Source organism: Erpetoichthys calabaricus, chromosome 14, assembly GCF_900747795.2.
Source record: "Erpetoichthys calabaricus chromosome 14, fErpCal1.3, whole genome shotgun sequence".
NCBI lineage: Eukaryota > Metazoa > Chordata > Cladistia > Polypteriformes > Polypteridae > Erpetoichthys > Erpetoichthys calabaricus.
In genome coordinates, this window is record NC_041407.2 from 101,636,676 (window position 1) to 101,661,027 (window position 24,352).

Sequence of the window (24,352 nt, forward strand, 5' to 3'; positions counted from 1 at the left end):
ATTCAAGTTCTAAAACTAAGCAAACTAAGGTAAATTTACCATTAACATTAACTCAAAGGATTTAACTCTTACAACATCACTACATGTAATGAGTAATAGCACTGTGTACAGAAACCAGTTGTGAATCGGATATCAATTATATATCTTATGCTGTGTATGTGTCGTATCCATCCATTGTTTGAATCTGTTCAATCCATTAAAGGGTTTCAGGGAGCCAGAGCCGGTCCCTGTGGGACTGGGTGCAGAAATTAAGCCAACATTGAATGGCACACTAGTCTGTTACAGGGTATGTTCAGACACACCCGCACTTACTCACACCTCGCCAATTCAGAGTCCCCATCTAACTAAACATTCATGTCTTTAAGATGTGGTAGCAAACTAGAGAATGCAGAGGGGAACCCTCTTTGACATGAACTGAAAGATGATCCAATCCTGGGTCCTTCGAGTTGTGAGACAGCAGCACTAACCATCCTGTCACCACCTATATAGATACATACTGTATAATGTGTGCATGTGAATACAGGTGCTGGTCATAAAATTAGAATATCATGACAAAGTTGATTTATTTCAGTAATTCCATTCAAAAAGTGAAACTTGTATATTAGATTCATTCATTACACACAGACTGATGTATTTCAAATGTTTATTTCTTTTAATGTTGATGATTATAACTGACAACTAATGAAAGTCCCAAATTCAGTATCTCGGAAAATTAGAATATTGTGAAAAGGTTCAATATTGACGACACCTGGTGCCACACTCTAATCAGCTAATTAACTCAAAACACCTGCAAAAGCTTTCAAATGGTCTCTCAGTCTAGTTCTGTAGGCTACACAATCAGGGGGAAGACTGCTGACTTGACAGTTGTCCGAAAGACGACCATTGACACCTTGCACAAGGTGGGCAAGACACAAAAGGTCATTGCTAAAGAGGCTGGCTGTTCACAGAGCTCTGTGTCCAAGCACATTAATAGAGAGGCGAAGGGAAGGACAAGATGTGGTAGAAAAAAGTGTATAAGCAATAGGGATAACTGCACCCTGGAGAGGATTGTGAAACAAAACCCATTCAAAAATGTGGGGGAGATTCACAAAAAGTGGACTGCAGCTGGAGTCAGTGCTTCAAGAACCACCACACACAGACGTATGCAAGACATGGGTTTCAGCTGTCGCATTCCTTGTGCCAAGCCACTCTTGAACAAGAGACAGCGTCAGAAGCGTCTCGCCTGGGCTAAAGACAAAAAGGACTGGACTGCTGCTGAGTGGTCCAACGTTATGTTCTCTGATGAAAGTAAATTTTGCATTTTGAGGAAGAGAGGAGAGGCACAGAATCCACGTTGTCTGAGGTCCAGTGTAAAGTTTCCACAGTCAGTGATGGTTTGGGGTGCCATGTCATCTGCTGGTGCTGGTCCATTGTGTTTTCTGAGGTCCAAGGTCAACGCAGGCGTCTACTAGGAAGTTTTAGAGCACTTCATGCTTCCTGCTGCTGACGAACTTTATGGAGATGCAGATTTCATTTTCCAACAGATCCTGGCACCTGCACACAGTGCCAAAGCTACCAGTACCTGGTTTAAGGACTATGGTATTCCTGTCCTTGATTGGCCAGCAAACTCACCTGACCTTAACCCCATAGAAAATCTATGGGGTATTGTGAAGAGGAAGATGCAATACGCCAGACCCAACAATTCAGAAGAGCTGAAGGCCACTGTCAGAGCAACATGGGCTCTCATAACACCTGAGCAGTGCCACAGACTGATCGACTCCATGCCACGCCGCATTGCTGAAGTAATCCAGGCCAAAGGAGCCCCAACTAAATATTGAGTGCTGTACATGCTCATACTTTTCATGTTCATACCTTTCAGTTGGCCAACATTTCTAAAAATCCTTTTTTTGCATTGGTCTTAATTGATATTCTAATTTTCCGAGATATTGAATTTGGGACTTTCATTAGTTGTCAGTGTAATGAATGAATATAACATACAAGTTTCACTTTTTGAATGGAATTACTGAAATACATCAACTTTGTCATGATATTCTAATTTTATGACCAGCACCTGTATAGCATACAGTATACACACCCATCCATCTTCCATCACAATTTATCCAGGGAAGCAAGGACCTATCACAGCAAGCATTATGCACCAGGCAGGAGCAATCCGTGGTCTATCACAGGGTGAACACACACACACAGACACACCCTAGGGCCAACTTAGCATAACCTATGTCTATGGGCTGTGAGAGGGAACCATTTTTTGTTCTTAAGCAAAATAGTGAGTGAGCCCACTCCCTTGGCAGAGAAGCAACACTCCATATAAATGGTCTCAGGATGCTTTATTGTTGGCATGACACAGGACTGATGGTAGCACTCCCCTTTTCTTTTTTTCCGGATGACCCATACAATTGGAATGAGGATTCATCAGAGAAAATGACTTTCCTCCAGCAGTCCTCAGCAGTCCATGATGTTTTTCTTGGCTTCTTTGCTGCTCTTCTTGACACCCACCAGGTCATCCTCCAAAAGTGTTCACCTCACTCCTACCTGCCTGCTACCATTCCTGAGCAAGCTCTGCACTGGTGATGTCCCGATCCAGCAGCTGAGTCCTGGCGGTTGCTGGACTTTCTTGGGCGCACTGAATCATCTTCACAACAATTGAATGTCTCTATTCTAACTCAATCAGCATGACACAGTGATCTCCAGCCATGTCCTCGTCCACACTCTCACCTGTGTTAACGTGAGGATCACTGAAATGACGTCAGCATGTCCTTTTGTGGCAGGGCTGACATGCAATGGAAATGGAATTTTTGGGATTAAGTTCATCTTTAAGGCAAAGAGGGCCTTTGCAATTAATTGCAATTCATCTGATCACTCTTCAGAACATTCTGGAGTATATACAAATTGCCATCATAAAAACGGAGGCAGCAAACCTTGTGAAAATTAATATTTGTGTAATTGTGAAATCTTTGGGCCACGTCTGTAATTTGCTCTGGTAGCTCATATTGGCCAAACCGGCGCTGAGATTTTTTTTTGACGGGTTTGTGAAGGCGAGAAGGCGGGCAGCTGAACGTCACGAGACCCGGGCTTGTGACTCGCCCTCGCGCCTCCTACGTCACTGAATGGGGCGGAGCGAGAGGCCGATATTTCCTGGAGACTGAGCCGAGCAGGTAGGATGATGGCAGTTTAGTTATTATTGGTTTTTTTTTAAAATATTGCTAAACATTGAATGTTATTTTCAGATTGTACGAGCTTGAAGGAGGAATATTGCTTGGAAATGAATAGATAAGTTGTGTGTATGCATTGTAAGAGGGAAACGGAAGGCGGCCCATATGTCACTCAGTGCTTGATGATAAAACCTATAATAATATTTGTGTGACATGACTGTGACTTATTTTGGATAAATTGTGCCTCGTTTTGACGCTAATATCGTCTTCTGATGAATGCGAGTGCTCATTGCTCGCCTAAGGCCCTCGGTGGTAATGCGCAGCTACTGGGCACCCTGGCCAGCGCAAAAGATGTCCGCCAGCCGCTGTCACAAGCCACTGGGTCTGACCGCAGGTCGGTGACTGTCTCGGAGATTAAATCTTTCTCCCAATTTTGCTGATATAAAGCAGTTAGACTATAATGAAATGAGAGATAAAATTGGAAGTGGGGTCGGCTATCAGTTGTATCATGCGAGCGGGTGTGTCGACGTGAATGATGCATCTTAATCACATATTACTGTGAACTTCCCCTCCTCCTATTTTAATTATATACGTGTGAAATAAATTCGGCCAGCTCCTTTCTAGCTTAATCCGTAGACGGTTACGACAGCAGACGGATCACGATACGAACTCCTCCCAGCACAATAATTTCTGTTTTTATTTCCATGATTGTGTTTTTTTTAACGCCTGAAATTACTTGTGAAATTTTACATCTAAAGTTATTCCTGGTCAGTTTGAACATGATCCCCGTTTGGGCACTGGTTTATCAAGTCTTGTCATACACGTGACAAGACAAAATTATAACTAAAACATTACTAATCTGTGTACCTACATTGTCATCCCTCGTTTATGTTTTTGTTTTGCTTTTTGCAGTAGTCTTTTTACATACAAAATTAAGTAACAAGCTTACTGGATTGATGACAAAGTGTCAATTTTTGACATGGTTCAATATGACTTGTACATACAGTAGAACATAAGAAATGTGACAAACAATACATTACAATAGTTTATTTTTGTATAGCCCAAAATCGCACAGGAGTGTCGCAATGGGCTTTAACAGGCCCTGCCTTTTGACAGCTCACCCCAAGCCTTGACTCTCGAAGAAGACAAGGGAAAACTCCCCCCCAAAAAAACCCTTGTAGGGAAAAAAATGGAAGAAACCTTGGGAAAGGCAGTTCAAAGAGAGACCCCTTTCCATGTAGGCTGGGAATGCAGTGGGTGTCAAAAAAGGGGGTAAATACAATACAATGCACAGAAGAGAACACAAGAAATCCTCAATGCAGTTGTGAAATAGAAATATTACAGGTACAGAGAAGAATTCAATAGTAGATGATATCACATAATACAATTTGGATTGGTTCAGAGTCCTGGAGACCTCAGCCATCAAGCTGCCTCCCCCTATTGGCAAATCCAAGCTGAGTTGGCTCTGTGCCAGCCAATCCGATGAAAGGACCCCACTACCCCACGGTTCTTGCGATCCTCCATCAAGGATGACTTTACCTTAGGCAGGCAAAACAACTTGGCAGGTGGGCAGTGGCACCAAGTGCCACATTTGAGTACCGAGAAGAGAAACGGAATAGGTGAGGGTTAGTAACAAATTCTAACTATCAAATTACTTATATTTTAGTGCTAATGACTAACAGCAGAGATGTAGTATAGTATGCACAGTTAATCAGCAGCTTCAGTCAGGGTGTGCAAAACTGAAGTCGTGAATCTTCAGCCTGGATTTGAAAGCTGAGACCGAAGGGGCATCTCTTACATTAACAGGCAGACCACTCCACAATTTAGGGGTCCTGTCACTAAAGGCACAACCTCCCACTGTTATTTTATGACTCCTCGGGATCATATGCAGACTGGCATCTTGAGATCTTAATGTATGTTGGGGTTTGTAAGTCATGATAGGTTCAGATAAGTAAGTTGGACCTCTGCCTTTTAAGGCTTTACATGTTAAAAGGAAGATTTTGAAGTCTGCCCTAAACTTAACTAGTACTCAGTGTAAGGATTTAAGAACTGGAGTTATGTTTGTATTTTCTTGTTCTTGTAATAATTCTTGCAGCAGCATTTTGGATTAACTGGAAGCTGTGTAAAGAACAATTTGAACATCCAGTGAACACCACATTGCAGTAGTCAATCCTACTAGAAATAAATGCATGCATTAATTTTTCAGAATCCCGCTTATTTAGAAAGTGCCTTAATTTCCCAACATTTTTAAAATGGACGAGACATGATTTAGACAACTTTGTAATGTGCGCGTTAAATGACATGCTAGAATCAAGGATAACTCCTAGATTGCGGGCTGATACAGTAAAATGAATGGTGATTCCAACTGAGTTAAGTGATGACAATGTATTGTAGCGATCAGTGTCATTCCCTCCAATAATTAAGATCTCTGTTTTATCAGTGTTTAAAGACAAGTAGTTCTCATCCATCCACTCCTTTAATTCTTTAACACAACTAATTAAAGACAACATCAGGGAAACTTCATTTGGTCTAAAAGAAAGGTATAACTGGGTGTCCTCTGCATGTAAGTGAAAATTAACATGATGTTTTCTAAAGATAGATCCCAGTGGAAGCATGTAAAGCACGGGTGTCGAACCCCAGGCCTGGAGGGCCGCAGTGGCTGCGGGTTTTCATTCTATCCATCTTCTTAATTAGTGTGTGTATATATATATATATATATATATATATATATATATATATATATATATATATATATATATCTATTATAAAAAGATATCACACCGTGATATATTTCAAGCGTTTATTTCTTTTCATTTTGCTGATTATGGCTTACAGGTAATGAAAACTCAAAATTCAGTATCTCAGAAAATTAGAATATTACATAGGACTAATAAAAAAAAAAAAGATTTTTAATGCAGAAATGTTGGTCTACTGAAAAGTCTGTCCTTGTACGCACTCAATACTTGGTCAGGGCTCCTTTTGCATGAGTGACTGCATCAATGCGGCGTGGCGTGGAGGCGATCAGCCTGTGGCACTGCTGAGGTGTTATGGAAGCCCAGGATGCTTTAATCGTGGCCTTCAACTCGTTTGCATTGTTGGGTCTGGTGTCTCTCATCTTCCTCTTGATAGATTCTCTATGGGGTTTAGGTCAGGCGAGCTTGCTGGCCAATCAAGCACAGTGATACCATGGTGATTAAACCATGTATTGGTACAGTTGGCAGTGTGGGCAGGTGCCAAGTCCTGCTGGAAAATGAAATCAGCATCTCCATAAAGCTTGTCAGCAGAGGGAAGCATGAAGAGCTCTAAAATGTCCTGGTAGACAGCTGTACTGACTTTGGACTTGATAAAACACAGTGGACCAACACCAGCGGATGACATGGCTCCCCAAATCATCACTGACTGTGGAAACTTCACAGTGGACTACAAGCAACTTGGATTCCGTGCCTCTGTATTCTTCCTCCACACTCTGATTTCCAAGTGAAATGCAAAATTTACTCTTATCTGAAAAGAGGACTTTGGACCACTGAACAACAGTCCAGTCCGTTTTCTCCTTAGCCCATATAAGACGCTTCTGAAGTTGTCTCTGGTTCAGGAGTGGCTTGACACAAGTAATGCTGTGACAGTTATAGCCCACGTCCCGGATACACACATCTGTGTGTGGTGGCTCTTGAAGCACTGACTTGGGTCGCAGTCCACACCTTGGAAATTTCCCCCAAATTCTTGAATGGGCTCTGCTTCACAATCCTTTGAAGGCTGCGGTTAACCATGTTGCTTGTGCTCCTTTTTCTGCCACATTTTTTCCTTCCACTCAACTTACCATTAATATGCTTAGATACAGCACTCTGTGAACAGCCAGCTTCTTTAGTAGTGACCTTTTGTGGCTTCCCCTCCTTGTGGAGGGTCTCAATGACTGTTTTCTGGACAACTGTCAAGTAAGCAATCTTCCGCATGATTCTGTGGTCTACTGAACCAGACTGAGAGACCATTTAAAGGCTCAGAACCCCTTTGCAGGTGTTTTGGGTTAATTAGCTGAGTGGAGTGGGACACCAGGAGTCTACAATATTGAACATTTTCACAGTATTCCAAATTTCTGAGATACTGAATTTTGGGTTTTCATTAGCTGTAAGCCATAATCAGCAAAATGAAAAGAAATAAACGCTTGAAATATATCACTCTGTGTAATGAATCTATATAATATAGAAGTTTCACTTTTTGAATTGAATTACTTAAATAAATGAAGTTTATCATTTCGATGATATTCTAATTTATTGAGATGCACCTGTATATATGTATGTATATCTCTCTATTATATAAAAAAATCTTGGGATGGAACAAGACTTTTTTCTGGCGACGAGACGTGATCTTTTGAAGAGAGACAGAGACACTTTCACATCCTGCGAGACAGGCACGTCACGTCATACTTATAACCTTTGTAAGCAAGTACCGTGATACACATGCAGAGCAAGTTAGAGAGAATGGAAGTAGGAAAATTCGAAAGTCTCAAAAAAAAAAATCAGTGAAATGATCACATTAGCACAAACAAATGGAAAATATTACTCGGTGAAATAACGGAAAAGACAAAAGAGATCGCATAGTATTTAAAGAAAAAAGGACAGGTGCTGTACGGGCTTTTAAACGTTCGAAGTGCCGCCCAAAATGTTGATCACATGGAACGAAAGCAGTAGCAAGCTAGCGGCAAGCCAAAAGCTGATCGAGCAAAGAGAAGGTAAAAAAAAAAATCCCAGCTGTTACTTGTTTCCCAATGTATCACCATTTAAGAGGGGTTTCAGAGGTGCGATGGGGGGGTATGCAAGTGAAGTTCAGATCACATGGCATGGCAGCATCAGCAAGCGAGCATCTGATCGAGCAAAGGGGAGTTAAAATAAATGTACAGTGGAACTTCGGGTTATGAATGTCTCGGACCACGTACAAATCGGGTTACGACCAAAAAGTTCACCAAACTTTTGCATCTGTTCACGACCACACACTCGGGTGACGAACAAGCCAGTTTCCCTTCCGGTTCGTATGCGCTGATGATTTCCGCACATGTTCAGTCTCTCCCTGTGCATTCCCTGTGCAGCGAGAGAGAGAGTGCGAGAGAGCGCGAGAGAGCGACCGAGCGAGTGAATGAGAGAGAGAGAGTGTGAGAGAGCGACCGAGCGAGTGAACGAGAGAGAGTGGGCTGGCCGCGTAAGGCCGAGAAGGCAGTTACAGAATGCACTGGGCTTGTTTTTAAAGAGACTGATTCGAGCATTGTTTTAACCTCGTTGTATTTAATGAAGACTTTTTTCTATTGGATTTTAACCTCCACTTCACTTCTGTTTACAGCGATCGGTTCGTAGCGTGCATTGTTGCAATGTTACTTTTCTTGGTTGTTTATTAAATTACGGATTTTTCAAATGTTCATGTTTTTCCCTGTGCTTAAAACTCATTAAAAAAAAGTGTTTACAGTGAGCGGTTCGTAAGGCTATAGCGTGAATTCTTGCGATGTTACTTTTCTCTGTTCAAGGTTTTCTCAGTGTTATTCAATGTTTTTACATTTAGTTTACTATTGCGCTGTGCATTCTATGGTATAATTAACTATTTTTGTGCTTAAAAATCTAAAAAATATATATTTACATACAGTTCGTACGGTCTGGAACGGATTAATTATATTTACATACAATCCTATGGGAGAAATTACTTTGGGTCATGAACAAATCGAGTTACGACCAGAGTTTTGGAATGAATTATGGTTGTGACCCAAGGTTCCACTGTATTTGTTTCCCATTGTATCAATGTTTAAGAGGGGTTTCGGAGGATTGGATATGTCTTCCTGGGGTGTGTTCAGCCCCCCTCTTCACAACGGCACGAAGCGCAGGAAGTGATGTCAGTAGTTTTCTGATGAGTTCTCCTCCATTCTAAAGCTAATAGATCCATAATCTTCCCTGAGTGTGTGACATGATATATGCTCTTTTTTGTAATCGTGATTTTTTTCATTAAGTTCTTGTAAATTTGCTATATACATAAACGTTGTTGATGGAATGGTGTGGCAAGAGGGTACTATATGTTGTCATAGGCATTGTATCAACAGTAGCTGGCATCCCTTTAAATATGACAGCGCCTTCTGCGGAAAGATATGTTTGGTTGTATTTGGAAATGATGCATTTGGTACATCTAAGTTCAAGTTCAGTTTATTGTTATGTGCACACAGTATAAAGAGATTCTTGCTGGCATGTCTCAAAAGCACTAGTGACAGTAGTATAATGCAAACAACAGATGATGAATACAGCATCATGTATTAAGCACAACATCCATCTATTCATCCATTTTCTTAACCCGCTTAACTATCAATCATCACAACATCAGATGATATATATATATATATATATATATATATATATATATATATATATATACTAGGGGGCTCCGCCCCCTGCTCGCTTCGCTCGCCAACCCCTGGTGTTGGGAATGACAAAGAGCGTGATGTATGAATGAGATATAGAATAGTGTGAAGGTGTAGATGATGCAAATAGAAAGCAAACAATAAAGTGTGTGGCACAGTGTAAAGGTTTATTTGAAAATTTCTTTGTACACGCCGTTTAAGTGTAAAAGGTAATTCCAGCTCAGAACTTGTAAGGTCATTTAAGATGGCTATTGTTGTGATCAGAGTCAAGTTTGTCAGAGCTTAGAAAGAGTTGTGTCTCTCCAGGAAGTAATGGAATGACTTGGGTATTAATGTTTTCCACATTAATATTTTTTGGACATAATATAGTGCGTTGTGTTAAAAGGGGCATTTGGTCTAATGAGATTGCTGTTCCAAATGTCTCTGTAACTAAGTCGTCGCAGATAAAGGCTTGAGGAATTGTAATAATATGTGGCTGAAGTCCATCTGTATTGGTGAGTGTACCATCTCTCAGTTGTAATAAGCAATTGTTATGATCTGGTTCTGGACATCGCATCTTTTTTACTAACTGTATCTTTTGAAAGCAATGCCAATTGTCTGCGTATTTTAAGGTGCACTGAACAATAGCTGAGTGCATGGCATCTGGAAGAATAGCTAATCACTGTCTAAAATCTCCTCCTCATAAAAGTACCTTTCCTCCAAATGGAATATTATTATTCATAAACGTTTGTAGAAGTTTATGAATGGTGTTGAGTAAGTGACTTCATGCCATTGAACATTCATCAATAAACAACATTTTTTCAAGACGGATGTCACGTGCAGTGCCACCGTTAATGTTCATAGTGGATACCGATTTGTAGGATCTAATGCAGTTGTTAAAGATTTCACTTTCAGGTACATCGTTAGTTAGAAGCTTTTGTAGATATTCAGTATATGAATGTAAAGAAGGCAGTCTAATTTGACCCTTTTGACAACAACGTGTAAATGTATAACTTGTATTGCCAGTTGTTTCTTCAGGGAAGTGAACTGAATGACAATGATTGCAAATGACATTCATTAATCCGAATGAATTTTCCTGGTGTATGTTTTCCTTGTGTAGTTTGAGAGGCGCGTTGTTGCATGTGTAGTATTTGGGACGTGTTGTTTTGGAGCTGTAATCGATTTGCCTGTGCTGTGTGAGAAGCCCGTTGTAGCCTTCGCTGCCATTAACGTATGTCTGAGACGGGAGGTGTTTCGTTTTGAATCCGTGCCTGTTGTGATGCAGCACTTTGATTGATAGTTTGCGTAATGTGGATCTAGGATGTAGATTTGTGCATATTTGCGTTGTTGATTTGTTTCAGGGTGCACTGTTCCAATGCGATGCAGTATTTGTGCACATATGCGAAAGCAGTATGGGCCATTGCCTTTTGGTGGCCTGATATTTACTCCGGTATATGCAAAAGCAAATGAACTATTGTAGGATCTAATGCAGTTCATAAAGTTTTTACTTTTAGGTACATCGTTAGTTAGAAGCTTTAGTTGAGCTTTGCGTTTTTGGAGTCGAGACATTTTTTCTTTTAGAAATATGGATAAGTAATAAGGAGTATTGCACTCACTGTTAATATGGAGCCTTTTCTGCGGTTGAACGGTTAATAGTGTCTTATTGTAATGAGATCCACCTATGCTGCATAGCCGTCTATTTTGTTGTTTCTTTCGTGTTCGTGTGTTTGTTCCTGTTATCATTTCCTTTTCGTTTTGTACCCGTGACCGTGTATTCATGACTTGTTTCTTTCTCAGCATGCGAAATATGGATAAGTAATAAGGAGGATCGCAGTCACCGTTAATATGTTTCCTTTTCTGCAGTTGAACGGTTAATAGTGCTTTATTGTAAGGAGATCCACCAATGCTGACACCTATGCTGTCTAGTGTGAAGGTGTTGATGTTCACTTTAGAATATGTGGCTTTGGGTGTCACTTCTTATGGATGTGTGTGTGTGGGGGGGGGGGGGGGGGGGGGGTTGAGGATTGTTGTTGCGCGAGCGTCTTCTTTCTTTTTGTGTTCCTGTGTCTTGTTGAATCCCTCTCTTTGTGTGTGTCCCGTCCCTTGCTTGTAGGGTCTGTGGGGTGGTTTTGTGTTCTTTTTTTTGTGTTCCATGGGCTTGTTGAATCCCCCTCTTGGTGTGTGTCCCGTCCGGTGCCTGTGGGGGGGGGGGTGCCTTGCTGTTGTGCGCGAGCCTCTTTTTTTTTTTTTTTTTTTTTTTTTTTGGGTCTAGTTTCGTGTGCAATGTGTTTCGTGCTTTACTTGCGTTTGAATACTTTTTTATGTGCCTTTTCCTTTTTTCGGTGCTCTTTGCGCCTCATTTCTCCATTTTTCCTGTGCTCACTCCTTTTTTCTGTGGTCTTGTCCGCCTCTCGCGGCCCCTCATCCGCCTCTCTCGCCCTCTTTTGTCTGCCTTTCTCGGCTCCTCAGCCGACTCTCGCGAACTCTTTTTGCGCCTGCGCAGTACGTCTTTTTGCAGCTACGGCCCATTGCCGGATGTGCCTGCGTCCATCATCCGGTTTAGCATTCTCGGTTAGTAATATGGATATATATATATTATAGAAACACTCAGTAAGTCTGAACAGACAAAACCTCTCAATGCAATTCCCTTCCTCAAATAAAACTAATAAAGGAAAATGTTAACATTTGAAGCAGTAATGTCTCACTGATCTCATTTAGCACACTGACAAGTATGCAGTTTTAAAGCATTGATGGGTGTGGTACAGAAAATATACTAAGCTTTGTATTCTGAAATATTCCAAAACATTATTTTTTTCTACCATATTTGTATATTCTGTAAAAGTAAAAACACTGTCAAAATTAAATTAAACAGCAAAGTTAATGTTAGAGAGGCCATGTTTGTCTTAGCCTTATCTTTTTCTGAAAGTTCTGGAAGGTCTTGTTCTGACCTTCAAGTCACACCCAAGGCTTTCACAAGTATGTCTTGGCACAGACTGATAATAGGTTTACTTTAAAATTACAGATTACAATTAAGCACAATGCTTTTGGGAGGCTGAAAGACTAGTAGGACAAGAAATTTGTTAGTCCTGGAAATCTGTGCAACTCCTTTCAGTAAAGCACATCAGACAGATGTGAAGATGAACAAAATTCTATGTTGTAGTTAGCAACACACATTGTTGCAGAACTTTAGAATGAACAAGTTTGCTGTTCAACAAAACTTGAACTCATTTCTTTAAAACTTGGTCACACATATGTCAAGCGGTTTAGTATTAATGTCTCTTGCTAATTTCTAGTTTATTTATCCTAGTTGCTATCCTTTCGAGATGTATAATTAATGTGTATTTTGGGTAGTGTAAAGGGAGCACACAGGTTGGCTGACATTTTGTCTGCGTGGCTGGATGGGTCTGTCACTACCCAATCTGTGCATGCATGTGTATTGAAAGCCTAACTGCCGTGAAGTGTTCACGCATGCGGTAAACAGATTGGGCAGCACTGTAAAGTGTGCAATGATGTAGGTTTTCAATATGCAAGGCTAGTGACCCACTCCGTGTGCACGAGACAAATTGGAAGGGGACTCATTTCGCAAAATAAAAAAACGCAGATTGGGCACGGTCGTAATAGTGAAGTTCTGCACATGTGTGCACAGCTCGGGTTTTGTTTGTGCGTATGTGTGCACAGATCGGGTAGTGACAGGCTCCTTACCCGTCTGGATAGATGGCAGCATCCCTCTGGTGAATCTTTCATGTGCACACCAGTGGGGCTGCATGGGAGTTGTAGTCTCGATGGGAGGCCCTGCTGGTTTTCTTGGAAGCTACCAAGGAAGCTACGGGAAGGAACATCCCACATTTTAGGGAAGCTCTGTCCCCCCAGAAGTGCTTTCTGAGTGCATTGTAGTGGCACTGGAAGTACTGACCTAACAGAAGCTGATCTGTTTCTTCCAGACGAGTCAGAGTCGGGTGTGGAGGAAGAACAAAGCTCGCTTAGGAGAAGTGTAGGAGAAAATAATTCTATTGTGGTTGTGAACCCTATGAAGAAGACTGTTTAAAGGAATTTCTTTGAATAAAAACATTTCTTTGAACCAGGGACTTATGTGGTTTAGTTGTGTCTGGGTTTTAAAGCTCTGATACACCCTCTGCAGTACACACTAGTCAAAATTTGGTTTGAAGAATTTGTAGTTACATTTTTCTTACTGTAAACTAAAGGACTTTTCTCATTGACTTCCATGCAGCTTTCAATTGGAGATATTCATTATTTCATTTTGACTAGCAAATATTTTAAATTCCAATGTATGTAATTGTAGCTGCCAGGACAGTTTTTGGCCCCATAATGTAAAGCAGGTGTGATAATGGCTGGATTTCAAACAGCTTGTAGAATCAAAGTGGAAGGCCAGCTGTATTTTTGATCATCTCATTGTTCAGTGGTGCATCGCTCTTGGTCAGTCCAATTGCTTTTTGTGTATGGAGGAGGCCAACGTGAATGTCAAATTCATAAGCAGAGGTGGGACTTTTTTGTCAATTGTGTGAGAAGTCCACGTCATCTCTCTAGTGATTACAGTTTCTGATAGAGTGTTCTATTATTCTGCTTACCAATGTGCTAAATTTAGTCATTTTAATTAGTCAATTCCTTTCTCCAAAGTGACTTATATAATGCAGTGGTAAGCGCTGGAATTTGAACTGTCCTGGCCTCTCCTGCAGATTTAGAGCCAAGCTGATTGCATGTTCCACTAATAATATACCAAGATAACACTTATTTTTGTGAGCAGTGGATGAAATTTGAAACTAATTATTAACATAGTTATAATTTATCTCAAAATGAACTGTTGTATTTGTTTAGATGCTTACTAATTAAACAAGTTAGATGGATTGGAAAATGGTTGTAGTTTGAGGTGATTTTTAATACAAATAAGAGGATGTCACAGCCTGAAAATGTAAATACAGAGGTACTGTAGTTCTTCTGATAATAAATACTACCAGTAATTCCTATCATTGCTTGGGTGCTTTTGAAAATGTAGAATTTCCGTTACCTACATGAAAGGTGTAAATTGAAAAGATAAGACACGTTTTTTATTATTAGCAACATGCTGACAATCATTTCAAAGCTGTAAAGCGGATTTTGGGAATTGAAAAACAGAACCAGTGATGCACCTACGTGTGCCACTCTTGTCTGTTTGCTCATTTATAGTGCTATATTTTTCCGCCATGCCAGATTTCTCTTTGTGAAATTGTACAAAATCAAGTCCTTTCAAGCGTGTGAAAATGTTCAGCTATTAATATTTTTGTGTGATCATAGTAAGTCAAAAATTTAAGGTATTAGTATTTTTTTCTTTTTAAGATCATGCAGTAAACTGTTTTTATTATAAAGCTTATGGATTGAATATGCTTCAATTAGATTCTCCCTGTTAGAATTAGCAAGCTTCATTGACTCAGCACCTGTAATTACTGCTTATTGTCAATAACCATTTATTTGCAGTAGTAAATATTTTGATGTTTTTCACCTGGTTGATTATTTATTTATTTATTTTTTTTGGACTAATGTTACACCTTTGTCATGGTATATATTGCAGTGCTCAGATTTTGGTAGAGGGCAGCGCACATCTTTGGCTTCATCATGGGTGAACTATTTAGAAGCGAGGAGATGACACTGGCACAACTCTTTCTGCAGTCCGAGGCTGCATACTGTTGTGTCAGCGAGCTCGGGGAGCTGGGAATGGTCCAATTCCGAGATGTAAGTAAACAGAGCTTACTAAATTTCCATTAATTGAATTATGTTTCAGATCAGATTTCAATGGTTGGTTGTCTCACACTAATCTTTGCTTTCCATTTCCTTGGTAGCTCAATCCAGATGTAAACGTTTTCCAGCGGAAGTTTGTAAATGAAGTGAGGAGGTGTGAGGAGATGGATCGCAAACTAAGTAAGTCCCCTTTATATATATATATATATATATATATATATATATATATATATATATATGTGTTTATTTAAAAAAAAATATCACTGCCAGAATAAATATTCCAGGTTATTTGAAACTTTTATATAAAACAAGTGACACAGGGACAAAGGACTAATTTTGTAATACCAATTAGGCCTAAATGTGGGGGTCACAACAACAACAACATTTATTTCCATAGCACATTTTCGTACAAACAATGTAGCTCAATGTGATTTACAAAATGTCAAAGAGAACATTACAAGAAAAGAAAAACAAAAAAGATTAGACAATAATGTTAAAGAATAAGTAACAAAGACAAAACAAGGAAATAAATCTAAGCGATCAGATAAATATGGAATAAAAGAGTAGCGTCCATATATATAACTAGCTGTCCCCCACAGCTCTGCCCACATAGTAGTGAAATAGAGCAAACTTTAAAAATCAATAAACAAACAGGTATCACTAGCTAAGTGGAGGCAAGGTACGCTCCAAAATTCTGAGGTACACCGACTCAAACGGAGGCTGGTGCATGAGTGAGGAGGGCCCCGCCTGGATCCCCACTCCTGACGTCATGCTTCCCCCTCCCCTCAGCCTGCAACCTCGGATTAGAGCGAATAATATTGCTCCTGCAAGCGAACTATGATTCTTAGTATGATGAAAGAAGTTGCAAAATCAACCGGAATGTTCAAGCAAATTCTAGAAAAAAACCCAATCTAAATCCGTTAAGTAGTTCTCTCGTTTACTAGCTAAGTGGAAGTAAGGTACGCCCCAAAGTCGGCGCGTGAGTAAGGAGGGCCCTAACCCCCTCCCCTCAACCCACAGCTGCTCTCTCAGATTCGCTCAAATAAATTGGTACCACAAGCACTATGATACTTAGTGCGATGAGAGAAGTAGCAAAATCAAACGGAATGTTCAAGCAAATTATAGAAAACAACCCGATCTAAATATATTAAGTAGTTCTCTCGTGGGCGGCATGTTGGCGCAGTGGTAGTGCTGCTGCCTCGCAGTTAGGAGACCTGGGCTCGCTTCCCGGGTCCTCCCTGCGTGGAGTTTGCATGTTCTCCCCGTGTCTGCGTGGGTTTCCTCCGGGTGCTCCGGTTTCCTCCCACAGTCCAAAGACATTCAGGTTAGGTGGATTGGCGATTCTAATTTGTGCTTGGTGTGTGGGTATGTTTGTGTGTGTCCTGTGTTGGGTTGGCACCCTGCCCAGGATTGGTTCCTTGTGCCCTGTTTTGGCTGGGATTGGCTCCAGCAGACCCCCGTGACCCTGTGTTCGGATTCAGCGGGTTGGATAATGGATGGATGGATAGTTCTCTCGTGAAAACGGACAGACAGACAGACAGACATTGGAATTTTTATTTTTATATATATATAATATAGAGCGAGAGAGAGATATGATGTAAGTCTCTAAAGATGAGTCCAGTGATAAGATCAAATGGACAGGAGAACAGAAAAAACAAACAAAAAAAACTCCAATTAGGCTGGAGGAAAAAAAAAACAAAATCAGCAAAGGTTCTAAGGCCAAAAGACCACCCAACTCTCACTGGGCACTAGTAGTGAATATCATAATTTTCTCAGTATAGAATCATTATCTGAGGTTTTTCAGGTAAGAGGAACAGACGTTTTAAGATAAGATAGTTATTTCAGGTAACAAAGACAGAAGTTCCATGGTAAATTAGTTGTAATCACTAGCCATGGTGCCGGAGAGTGGCAACATGTTGTATGCTGACTAGCATATAAGTAGCAGTTTTATTGTACTCTATACATCTGATAATACTGTTCTTATAATCCAATAAAACTGTAGCAGTTTGCAATACAAGCTCTTTTGTTTCATTGTATGGCACCAGATAGTATCCTGTTGAGCATATAGCATGGGCAGAAGTTGGTATCTCAACAGTAGAAAATCCTCATTCAAAGATGTCATCAGTGCATTGAACCCCCTGTGTGATGGGTCTCGCTGAAAAATACTTAGTAGAACAGCAGTCCATGAAATGTGCAAATTTACTCAAGAAAGAGGTGACAGCTTTCACAGCCATCAAGAGTATCCCAAATATTAACAGTCCTAGAAAGGAAGTGGTACATATATCACATAAGCATTCCAGGGAGATGGAAGGCAAACCGGATCAGGATCACTCAAATGACAACAGGCTAGCCTGCTACTTAATATTGTATAATGGTTACAGTAGATTTCTATGACATGCAGTCCTTTTCAAAATGCACGGAATAAACATCAGAGCTGAGCTGTTGTTTGTATTTAGTGGTGTCCTACACAATGGCATGTGCTGTCTTATTCAGAAATGTTGCCTGAATCTTCTTCATATATGAATCCAATGTTTAACAGAAACAAGATATTCACCACTTCAGATGACTTGGTATAAGTTGGTACAATTTAAAGCCGCTCAAAACCTAAACTAGTCCAGGTAAGGTTGGTGTTAGTCAGTGGTCAATGTAATGAAAATTGTGAAGAGTCCCACCTCTGGAAGCATTTGAATCAGTTTTGTGAAGTTACTACACTTCCAGTGGAAGATGACAAATATCTGTACATGATGAAAACATTCACCCTCCTGTGGTGGTGTTCTTCTTCTTCCAAACCTTTTAGTTTTTTTTTTGCTTATAAATGAGAGAGTCTCTTTGCCATCCTTTTCTTGTTATCATATATGTACTGTATGTATGTCTGCACCATTCACTGTTAGGCTCACTGCCCAGGTCACTCAAGCAGCAGTGGTTGTGCCTTTTTCAGACTTGCCTCAGTTGTTCATTTCACTGACAAACTTTTCATCTGGTCGTTTTTGATGTATAATTGTTGTTTTCAAACCATTTTGAGCACAGCCTGTCCAATTGTGAATTTTAAATGGTAAATATCACGGACAGCCCTGTAGTGGTATTTGTGGTTGTGTTGGTGTGTAAATGTCATCATTTGTAAACCTGGCCATGCTGGTTTTCTTGCAAATATTTACACTGCTTCTGAGTGTAACGTATTGTGTACGTGTGTATGTTTGGATATACAGTATGTATACGCATACATCTGTAATACTGTTTAAAAGTTTGTAAAGCCCTATTGTTATTTTTAAATGTTATCATTTCTATCATGAAATCTTTCAATAATGAAAACTTTTATTTTTCTATAATGTGTTTAGAGGAACTAATAGAAAGTGAAGTTGGTGCATAAAAAATAGTATTAATAAGGAAAACTATAAACTTTTTTCAAAAAGCAAAGACGGGCACATCTTACAGCAGCCACAACAGCACATAAACATTCACTACAGTCTGTACTCATTTTTTTATGAACAGAATCACAAATGGGTTCTTCAGTTTAATGTTGAACAATTTTTTTGTTTAATGCTCATTTATGAGGAGTAGGTAAAGGTGTTGATGGCAATGTACTCTCTCCTCCAAAGGAGCAAATACATTAACTATCTAATATGCTAATGTAATATCTAATAATCTAATAGCAATTTGTAACTATGTTAAGTGGTTAACCTTAAGATGAAAACGTTAAATATAACATTATGATCTTAAATGAAAGAAAACAGAATAAACTAGCTCATATATTTTCTAGACAGGAAATATTTGCACCGTCTTGAGTAGTTCTGGAAGCAGAATGGTGACACGTTATTTAGCACTGCTGCCTAGCAGCTTCAAGAGAGGAATTTTATTTCTTGTCACTGCCTACTGACATGCTTTATATCATTTTTTAATTTTATTTACATACCAAAGATGTACTTAATAGATTCACACATTTATAATATTGTGTGTAACTAGAAAAGGAAATGCTCATGAATAGGATCTTAAGAAAATATGAGTATTATAAAATTATAATATTCCTTTTGTGGTAAAATTTAAACCCATTCTTTCTTTTAGTGTAATTATTCTTTCATTTAGAAAAGCTCAGAAAAGTTTTCTTTTTCTACATATCTCATTCTCTGCTGTCTTTATCCTTTTAAGGGTTTGTAGAAAAAGAAATTAAAAAAGCTAACATACCCATTATGGATACGGGGGAAAATCCTGATGTTCCTTTGCCAAGGGACATGATTGACTTAGAGGTACGTGATTTGAAGTGAGATTTATTACGTTTTCAATTTATGTTTGTGGTGTTTAAATCATTTAATTTACATATCCTAGATTAGGATTAATTTGTCAGAGTAAGATCTTTAGGAATCAGCAGGCATCTCTTTTTTTTAACAGAGATAATCAAGTTTGTTAAAACTGTGCCCTTTTGTGTTTATTTCAAGAAAGGTTTAGATTTAGTTTCTTTTATGTGTTTTACAATTTTGTATATATTGTTATGCTCTAATACTTTTCATTTTAAGTGTAATTACTTTTTTAAAGAAACGATTTATAACTGTTCAGCATTGTCTGTATACTATATTTAAGCCCTTTGTTTTTGAATTGGCTCCTTTCTTCACATATTATTTTATTTTTCCCCGCATGTTTTAAACTTTTAGAGATTACATGACATTTCATGTGATTAGTAAGGATCAGAAGTACAGCTGCCTCTCTGATTAGTGTTTCTACAGCATTAAACATGTTCTTGTGATGTATGATGGCAGATAAAAGCCAGTTTCTGAGTACTTTGTTGCAGGAGTGATATTAGTTGTCAATCCACGTTGAATTAGGTGGAGAGGTGGAATAAAAAGATTATAGCAGCATTCATTAGGCCTGTGCAGCTAGAGCAGTGGTCTAAAGATGGAGCACAAGGAAGGTCAGAGGATATCTTATTCACTCCCGATTTAAGGCTTGAGCCATCCATGTCTTGGTGCAGGAAGTCTAAGTTCCATGTGCAACTCAATAATGTAAAAAGAGCCAGTAACTGATACGATCTCTGGTGTCTTGTTTCAGTAAGCGAAATCCCTTCTTTAATTTATCATGGTATATTGTTAATTGTTTTCTTGGTTATTGTCTTTAGTGAGTACATATATATTTTTTGTAATTGTAATTGGCTAGAAGATCATTTTAACATTGCCTATAGGTGCTTTATCTTACGCAGAAATCAGGTGACATTGTTGTGTGACTAAAGGCTTGTGAATTAACTGACATGCTTTATAGGAACCATTTTCTTATGTTTATTTTGTATCTTGCATGTTAATTTATCATACAGTAATGAATTGGAAAATGGGTGTTTCACTATTGACATTGCAAAACTGAGCATATGTAATTTGGTAGACAAATCAAGAATGCAATAAGTAATGAAATGATGAATTGTTTTTAATAATTTATGTTAAAATTTTTCAATTGTTAATATTGCTGAATATCATGGCCATCCTGTACATTGGTACTGTGAGTGCCGTGCAGAGTGGAGGCAGAACCTCTTGTGTTTTTCGCAGTTGATTCTGGGGTTCGTCAGGGGTCTATTCTGTTCTACCCTGTTCAATGCTTACATGGACAGGGCGTTGGGCAGGGTTGTGGTGTCCAGCGGCTGTGGGGCATCTGTTGGTGAAGGGAGATTCACTGATCTTGACTTTGCTGATGATGCTGTGATCTTCGCAGAGTCAATGGAGGCTCTAATCGGGGCTCTCGAGTGACTGAGTGGGAGTCTGAGTGTCTGGGCTTGCAAGTGTCCTGATAAAAACCAACATCCAGGCATTTAATGACCTCCTGAGCACAGCCATCAGCAGCGTATCTGACTGCAGAGAGAGTTTTGACTTTGTCGAAAATGTTAACTTACCTCGGCAGTGACATTCATGTCTCTGGTGACTCTTCCTATGAAGTCAGTAGACATATTCGGAGAGCATAGGGGGGTCATGAGGTCGCTGGAAAGGGTATGTGGTGCTCCTGATATCTCTGCAAAAGAACAAAGGTCCAAGTCTTTAGAGTCCTGGTGCTTCCTGTCTTGCTATATGATTGCGAGATATGGACGCTATCCAGTGACCTAAGTGGCTGAGCCAGGCCAAAGGGACGCCCACGTAACACCTGGCTGCGACATTTCCTTGGGGGTGGGACTGGACTGCGTGTTACCAACCAGAATCCCAGGTTGACTTGAATATTGTGTATGTGTATGTTCTTAATGTAATCATTGTCATAAATAGGCATATCACTTTCATTTATATTGCAAAACCTTGACAGGCTACATTTGAGAAGCTGGAAAATGAACTCAAAGAGATCAATACAAACCAAGAGGCACTGAAGAAGAACTTTCTTGAACTGACAGAGTTGAAACACATCCTGAGGAGGACGCAGCAGTTTTTCGATGAGGTCAGGATATCGTTTTTGGGTTTCATGATTCTAGTTCTCCCAGCTCAGAAATATGCCCTGCTTAATTTGTATGTGCTGCTGGTCATTCCAGGAAGCTCCCCAGCACCACCTGCCTATTTGTATTTTTTTGTATAAAGTGCATACTACTCATACTTCATAAAGTTCTGACCTTTTTACATTACAGGCACTGTGAAATGAGATGAACTCTGTGTTTGTACATTAAATTCAGCTTTGAAATAGCAATTTATTTTACATGTAACTGTTCTGTTTGCGTATACAATTCACATGTAAAGTATTCCAGTGCTGCTTGTAAAATATTGTAAATACCTTGCAATACAGTGTTTAAGTGTTGGTTACGTTATTTACAAATATTTATAATGTATGCTGTTATGGCTGTTATTAGCCACTTTTAATTGTATTAGTAGTATGTATTTGTCTCTTAGGAGAAACTAATTGAACGTATGCACTTAAGTTGTTCAAAATATTGTATCTGTACAGTTTCTAAATTTCCTCTTTAAGCTTAAACTTCGTTTTGGAAATATAGTATAGTATATAGTACACTCTACTATAATGAGTACACACTGCAATCCCTGTTAAGGCCGAGAACCCTCTTATTCACAGTTGCATTGTAATGTTTGCAAAGGCCAAAACACTATCCGCTAATAATTTTTCATGTTAGCACTCAGGTTTCTTGTACCCTTTCATTTTATTTTATTCCCTGCTGTGATGTGCATGCGTTGTTTTTTCCTGTTTTATCAGGAGTTCTCATCATCTGGTGATCTTGTGGTAGGCTTTTTGCGTACATTTTCTTTTGCCACTGTTATTTCACGTGTTGTTTATTTAGTATCTCTGGGTAATTTGTGGACATTTTGCATGTACTGTATAATACTTGCATTGAAAAGTAACTTTTCCTGGTGAGCTGGAGTTGGTCTCTAGAGCTTCTTCTCCAAAACATGATCTGGGTTGCATAGGTCAAGGCCACCTGCCAAACACAGTTATTTATGTCTTTAGATAGATAGATAGATAGATACTTTATTAATCCCAAGGGGAAATTCACATACCCCAGCAACAGCTTACTGATAAAAAAACAATATTAAATTAAAGATAACATTCTAAGTTAAATCTGAAAGGCAGATTGGTGTTAATTGCCTTTGAAATCCTAATGTACCTTTAGACGCACTGCATGGTGTGATGTTTGTAGCAGCTTTGCCACTATATTGTGATCATCAAATACACATATTAACCCTTAGTTAAGTTTTTATTTTTTTTAATTAACTTCTATACTCTCCAACTACAAATTACTGAATTTGTCAATGAGTGTTTCTTCAAATTATGCATTGAAGGAGACATAATTTCTTGGCAGAAGAGGTTCACTGTTAGTTCAGTCTTAGCTAAACATCTTTGCAATGTCAGAATTCAGTACATAATTGACATTATTTGCTTTACAGAAAAGGGTCACTTGGCAGCCAGGGCCTATTCCAGCAATCATCCAGCGCAAAGCAGGAACATTCCCTGGACAGGGCGCCAGCCCATTATAGAGTATATATACACATACATGGGCCAATTTAGCAAAGGCTGTTTACCTAACCTGCATGTATTTGGACCAGAGCACCAGGGGGAAAACATGCAAACTCTATGCAAGGAGCACCCAGGATGTGATTGCCAGTCGCCATGATAACGATTTAAGATTAAAGTGGACCTTTCCAAATAGACAGTTAAACAGAATGAGGCGATGGTTCTATTTTTACTATAATTTCCAGAATTCTTCAAAAGTACGATTTTCACTTAGAGCACAGTGACAAATCTGATCATTCCTTGTTTGGCTGTTTTATCTTCAGGTGGCTTTGACCTATAAAAAGCACTTAAGTTTTTTTTAAATGAGTTCTACAGAACAGAAACTCTTGTATTTCATGTTAATCACTTTAACATATCCTCGTGCTGTGATTTAAAAACAATGTGATCAAAACAGCATCTCATTAACCTCTTCAGTCCTAGCAAAATAAAATGGGTTTTTGGACCATATCTAAATAGACCTTTTTATATTTTACTCGATGAATATTTAAAGTAATATAGCTTAAAAGGCTGAAGGGATGCATGAATAACAGCAAGGGATTTATTCCCCTTCATTCTGTGTGTAATCCCGCAGTATGAACAGTCTTAACTCATTTCCATCTCTATGGCTTGGAAATGAAAGTTTTTTGTTTTTTAAATTCCAAATGAAGTTGAATAATATGAGCCAGGATACTTTTTTTTTTTCTTACCAGCATTATTTTTGTTTTTACTGCTGGTCCTTCCACATTTAATTTGGTGTTAATTGTTGTCATGGTGCTGAAGGGGTTAAAGCTGGCCATCCTTTTGGTAACTTCACCTTTAACATGACTTTGTTGTAGTCACATGCAACTGTTTTTGAAAATCATCTTTTCTTCAGGGTGGTGGATAAATTGCAGAAAATGATTGTGTTCCTTTGGTAAAATGCGTTTATTTTCCTTTGGATTCATTATAGAGTAAGCCAAAGTGTTGTATGTTTGAAAAAGCTGATTGGAAAAATAAATGTTCAGCTGTATGAGAAAGATAGCATAATTGCACGTTATTGGCATGCGGCTTTTCTGCTCCCTTTTTTATTTATTTATTTATTTTTTTACAGAGGCCTTTTTATTTTTTCTAATTTCTTTAGCTTGTTTGCCCAAGTTCTACTTTCTGTTGCCTTTCCTGGTAT

At 39.1% G+C, this 24,352-nt stretch overlaps 1 protein-coding gene across 4 annotated transcripts in view; it reads left to right on the forward strand.

The window, feature by feature from the left end:
- The first annotated feature begins 3,031 nt into the window (after positions 1-3,031).
- atp6v0a1a (ATPase H+ transporting V0 subunit a1a) overlaps positions 3,032-24,352 on the forward strand; it is a 67,041-nt gene continuing 45,720 nt past the window's right edge. For all 4 annotated transcript variants that reach the window (XM_051918832.1, XM_051918833.1, XM_028819858.2 and 1 more), the window contains exons 1-5: positions 3,032-3,155; positions 15,080-15,240; positions 15,348-15,426; positions 19,390-19,487; positions 21,508-21,636. In XM_051918832.1, the coding sequence (XP_051774792.1) occupies positions 15,124-15,240; positions 15,348-15,426; positions 19,390-19,487; positions 21,508-21,636 (423 nt within the window). In that variant the 5' untranslated portion in view covers positions 3,032-3,155; positions 15,080-15,123. The remainder of the gene's footprint in view (positions 3,156-15,079; positions 15,241-15,347; positions 15,427-19,389; positions 19,488-21,507; positions 21,637-24,352) is intronic.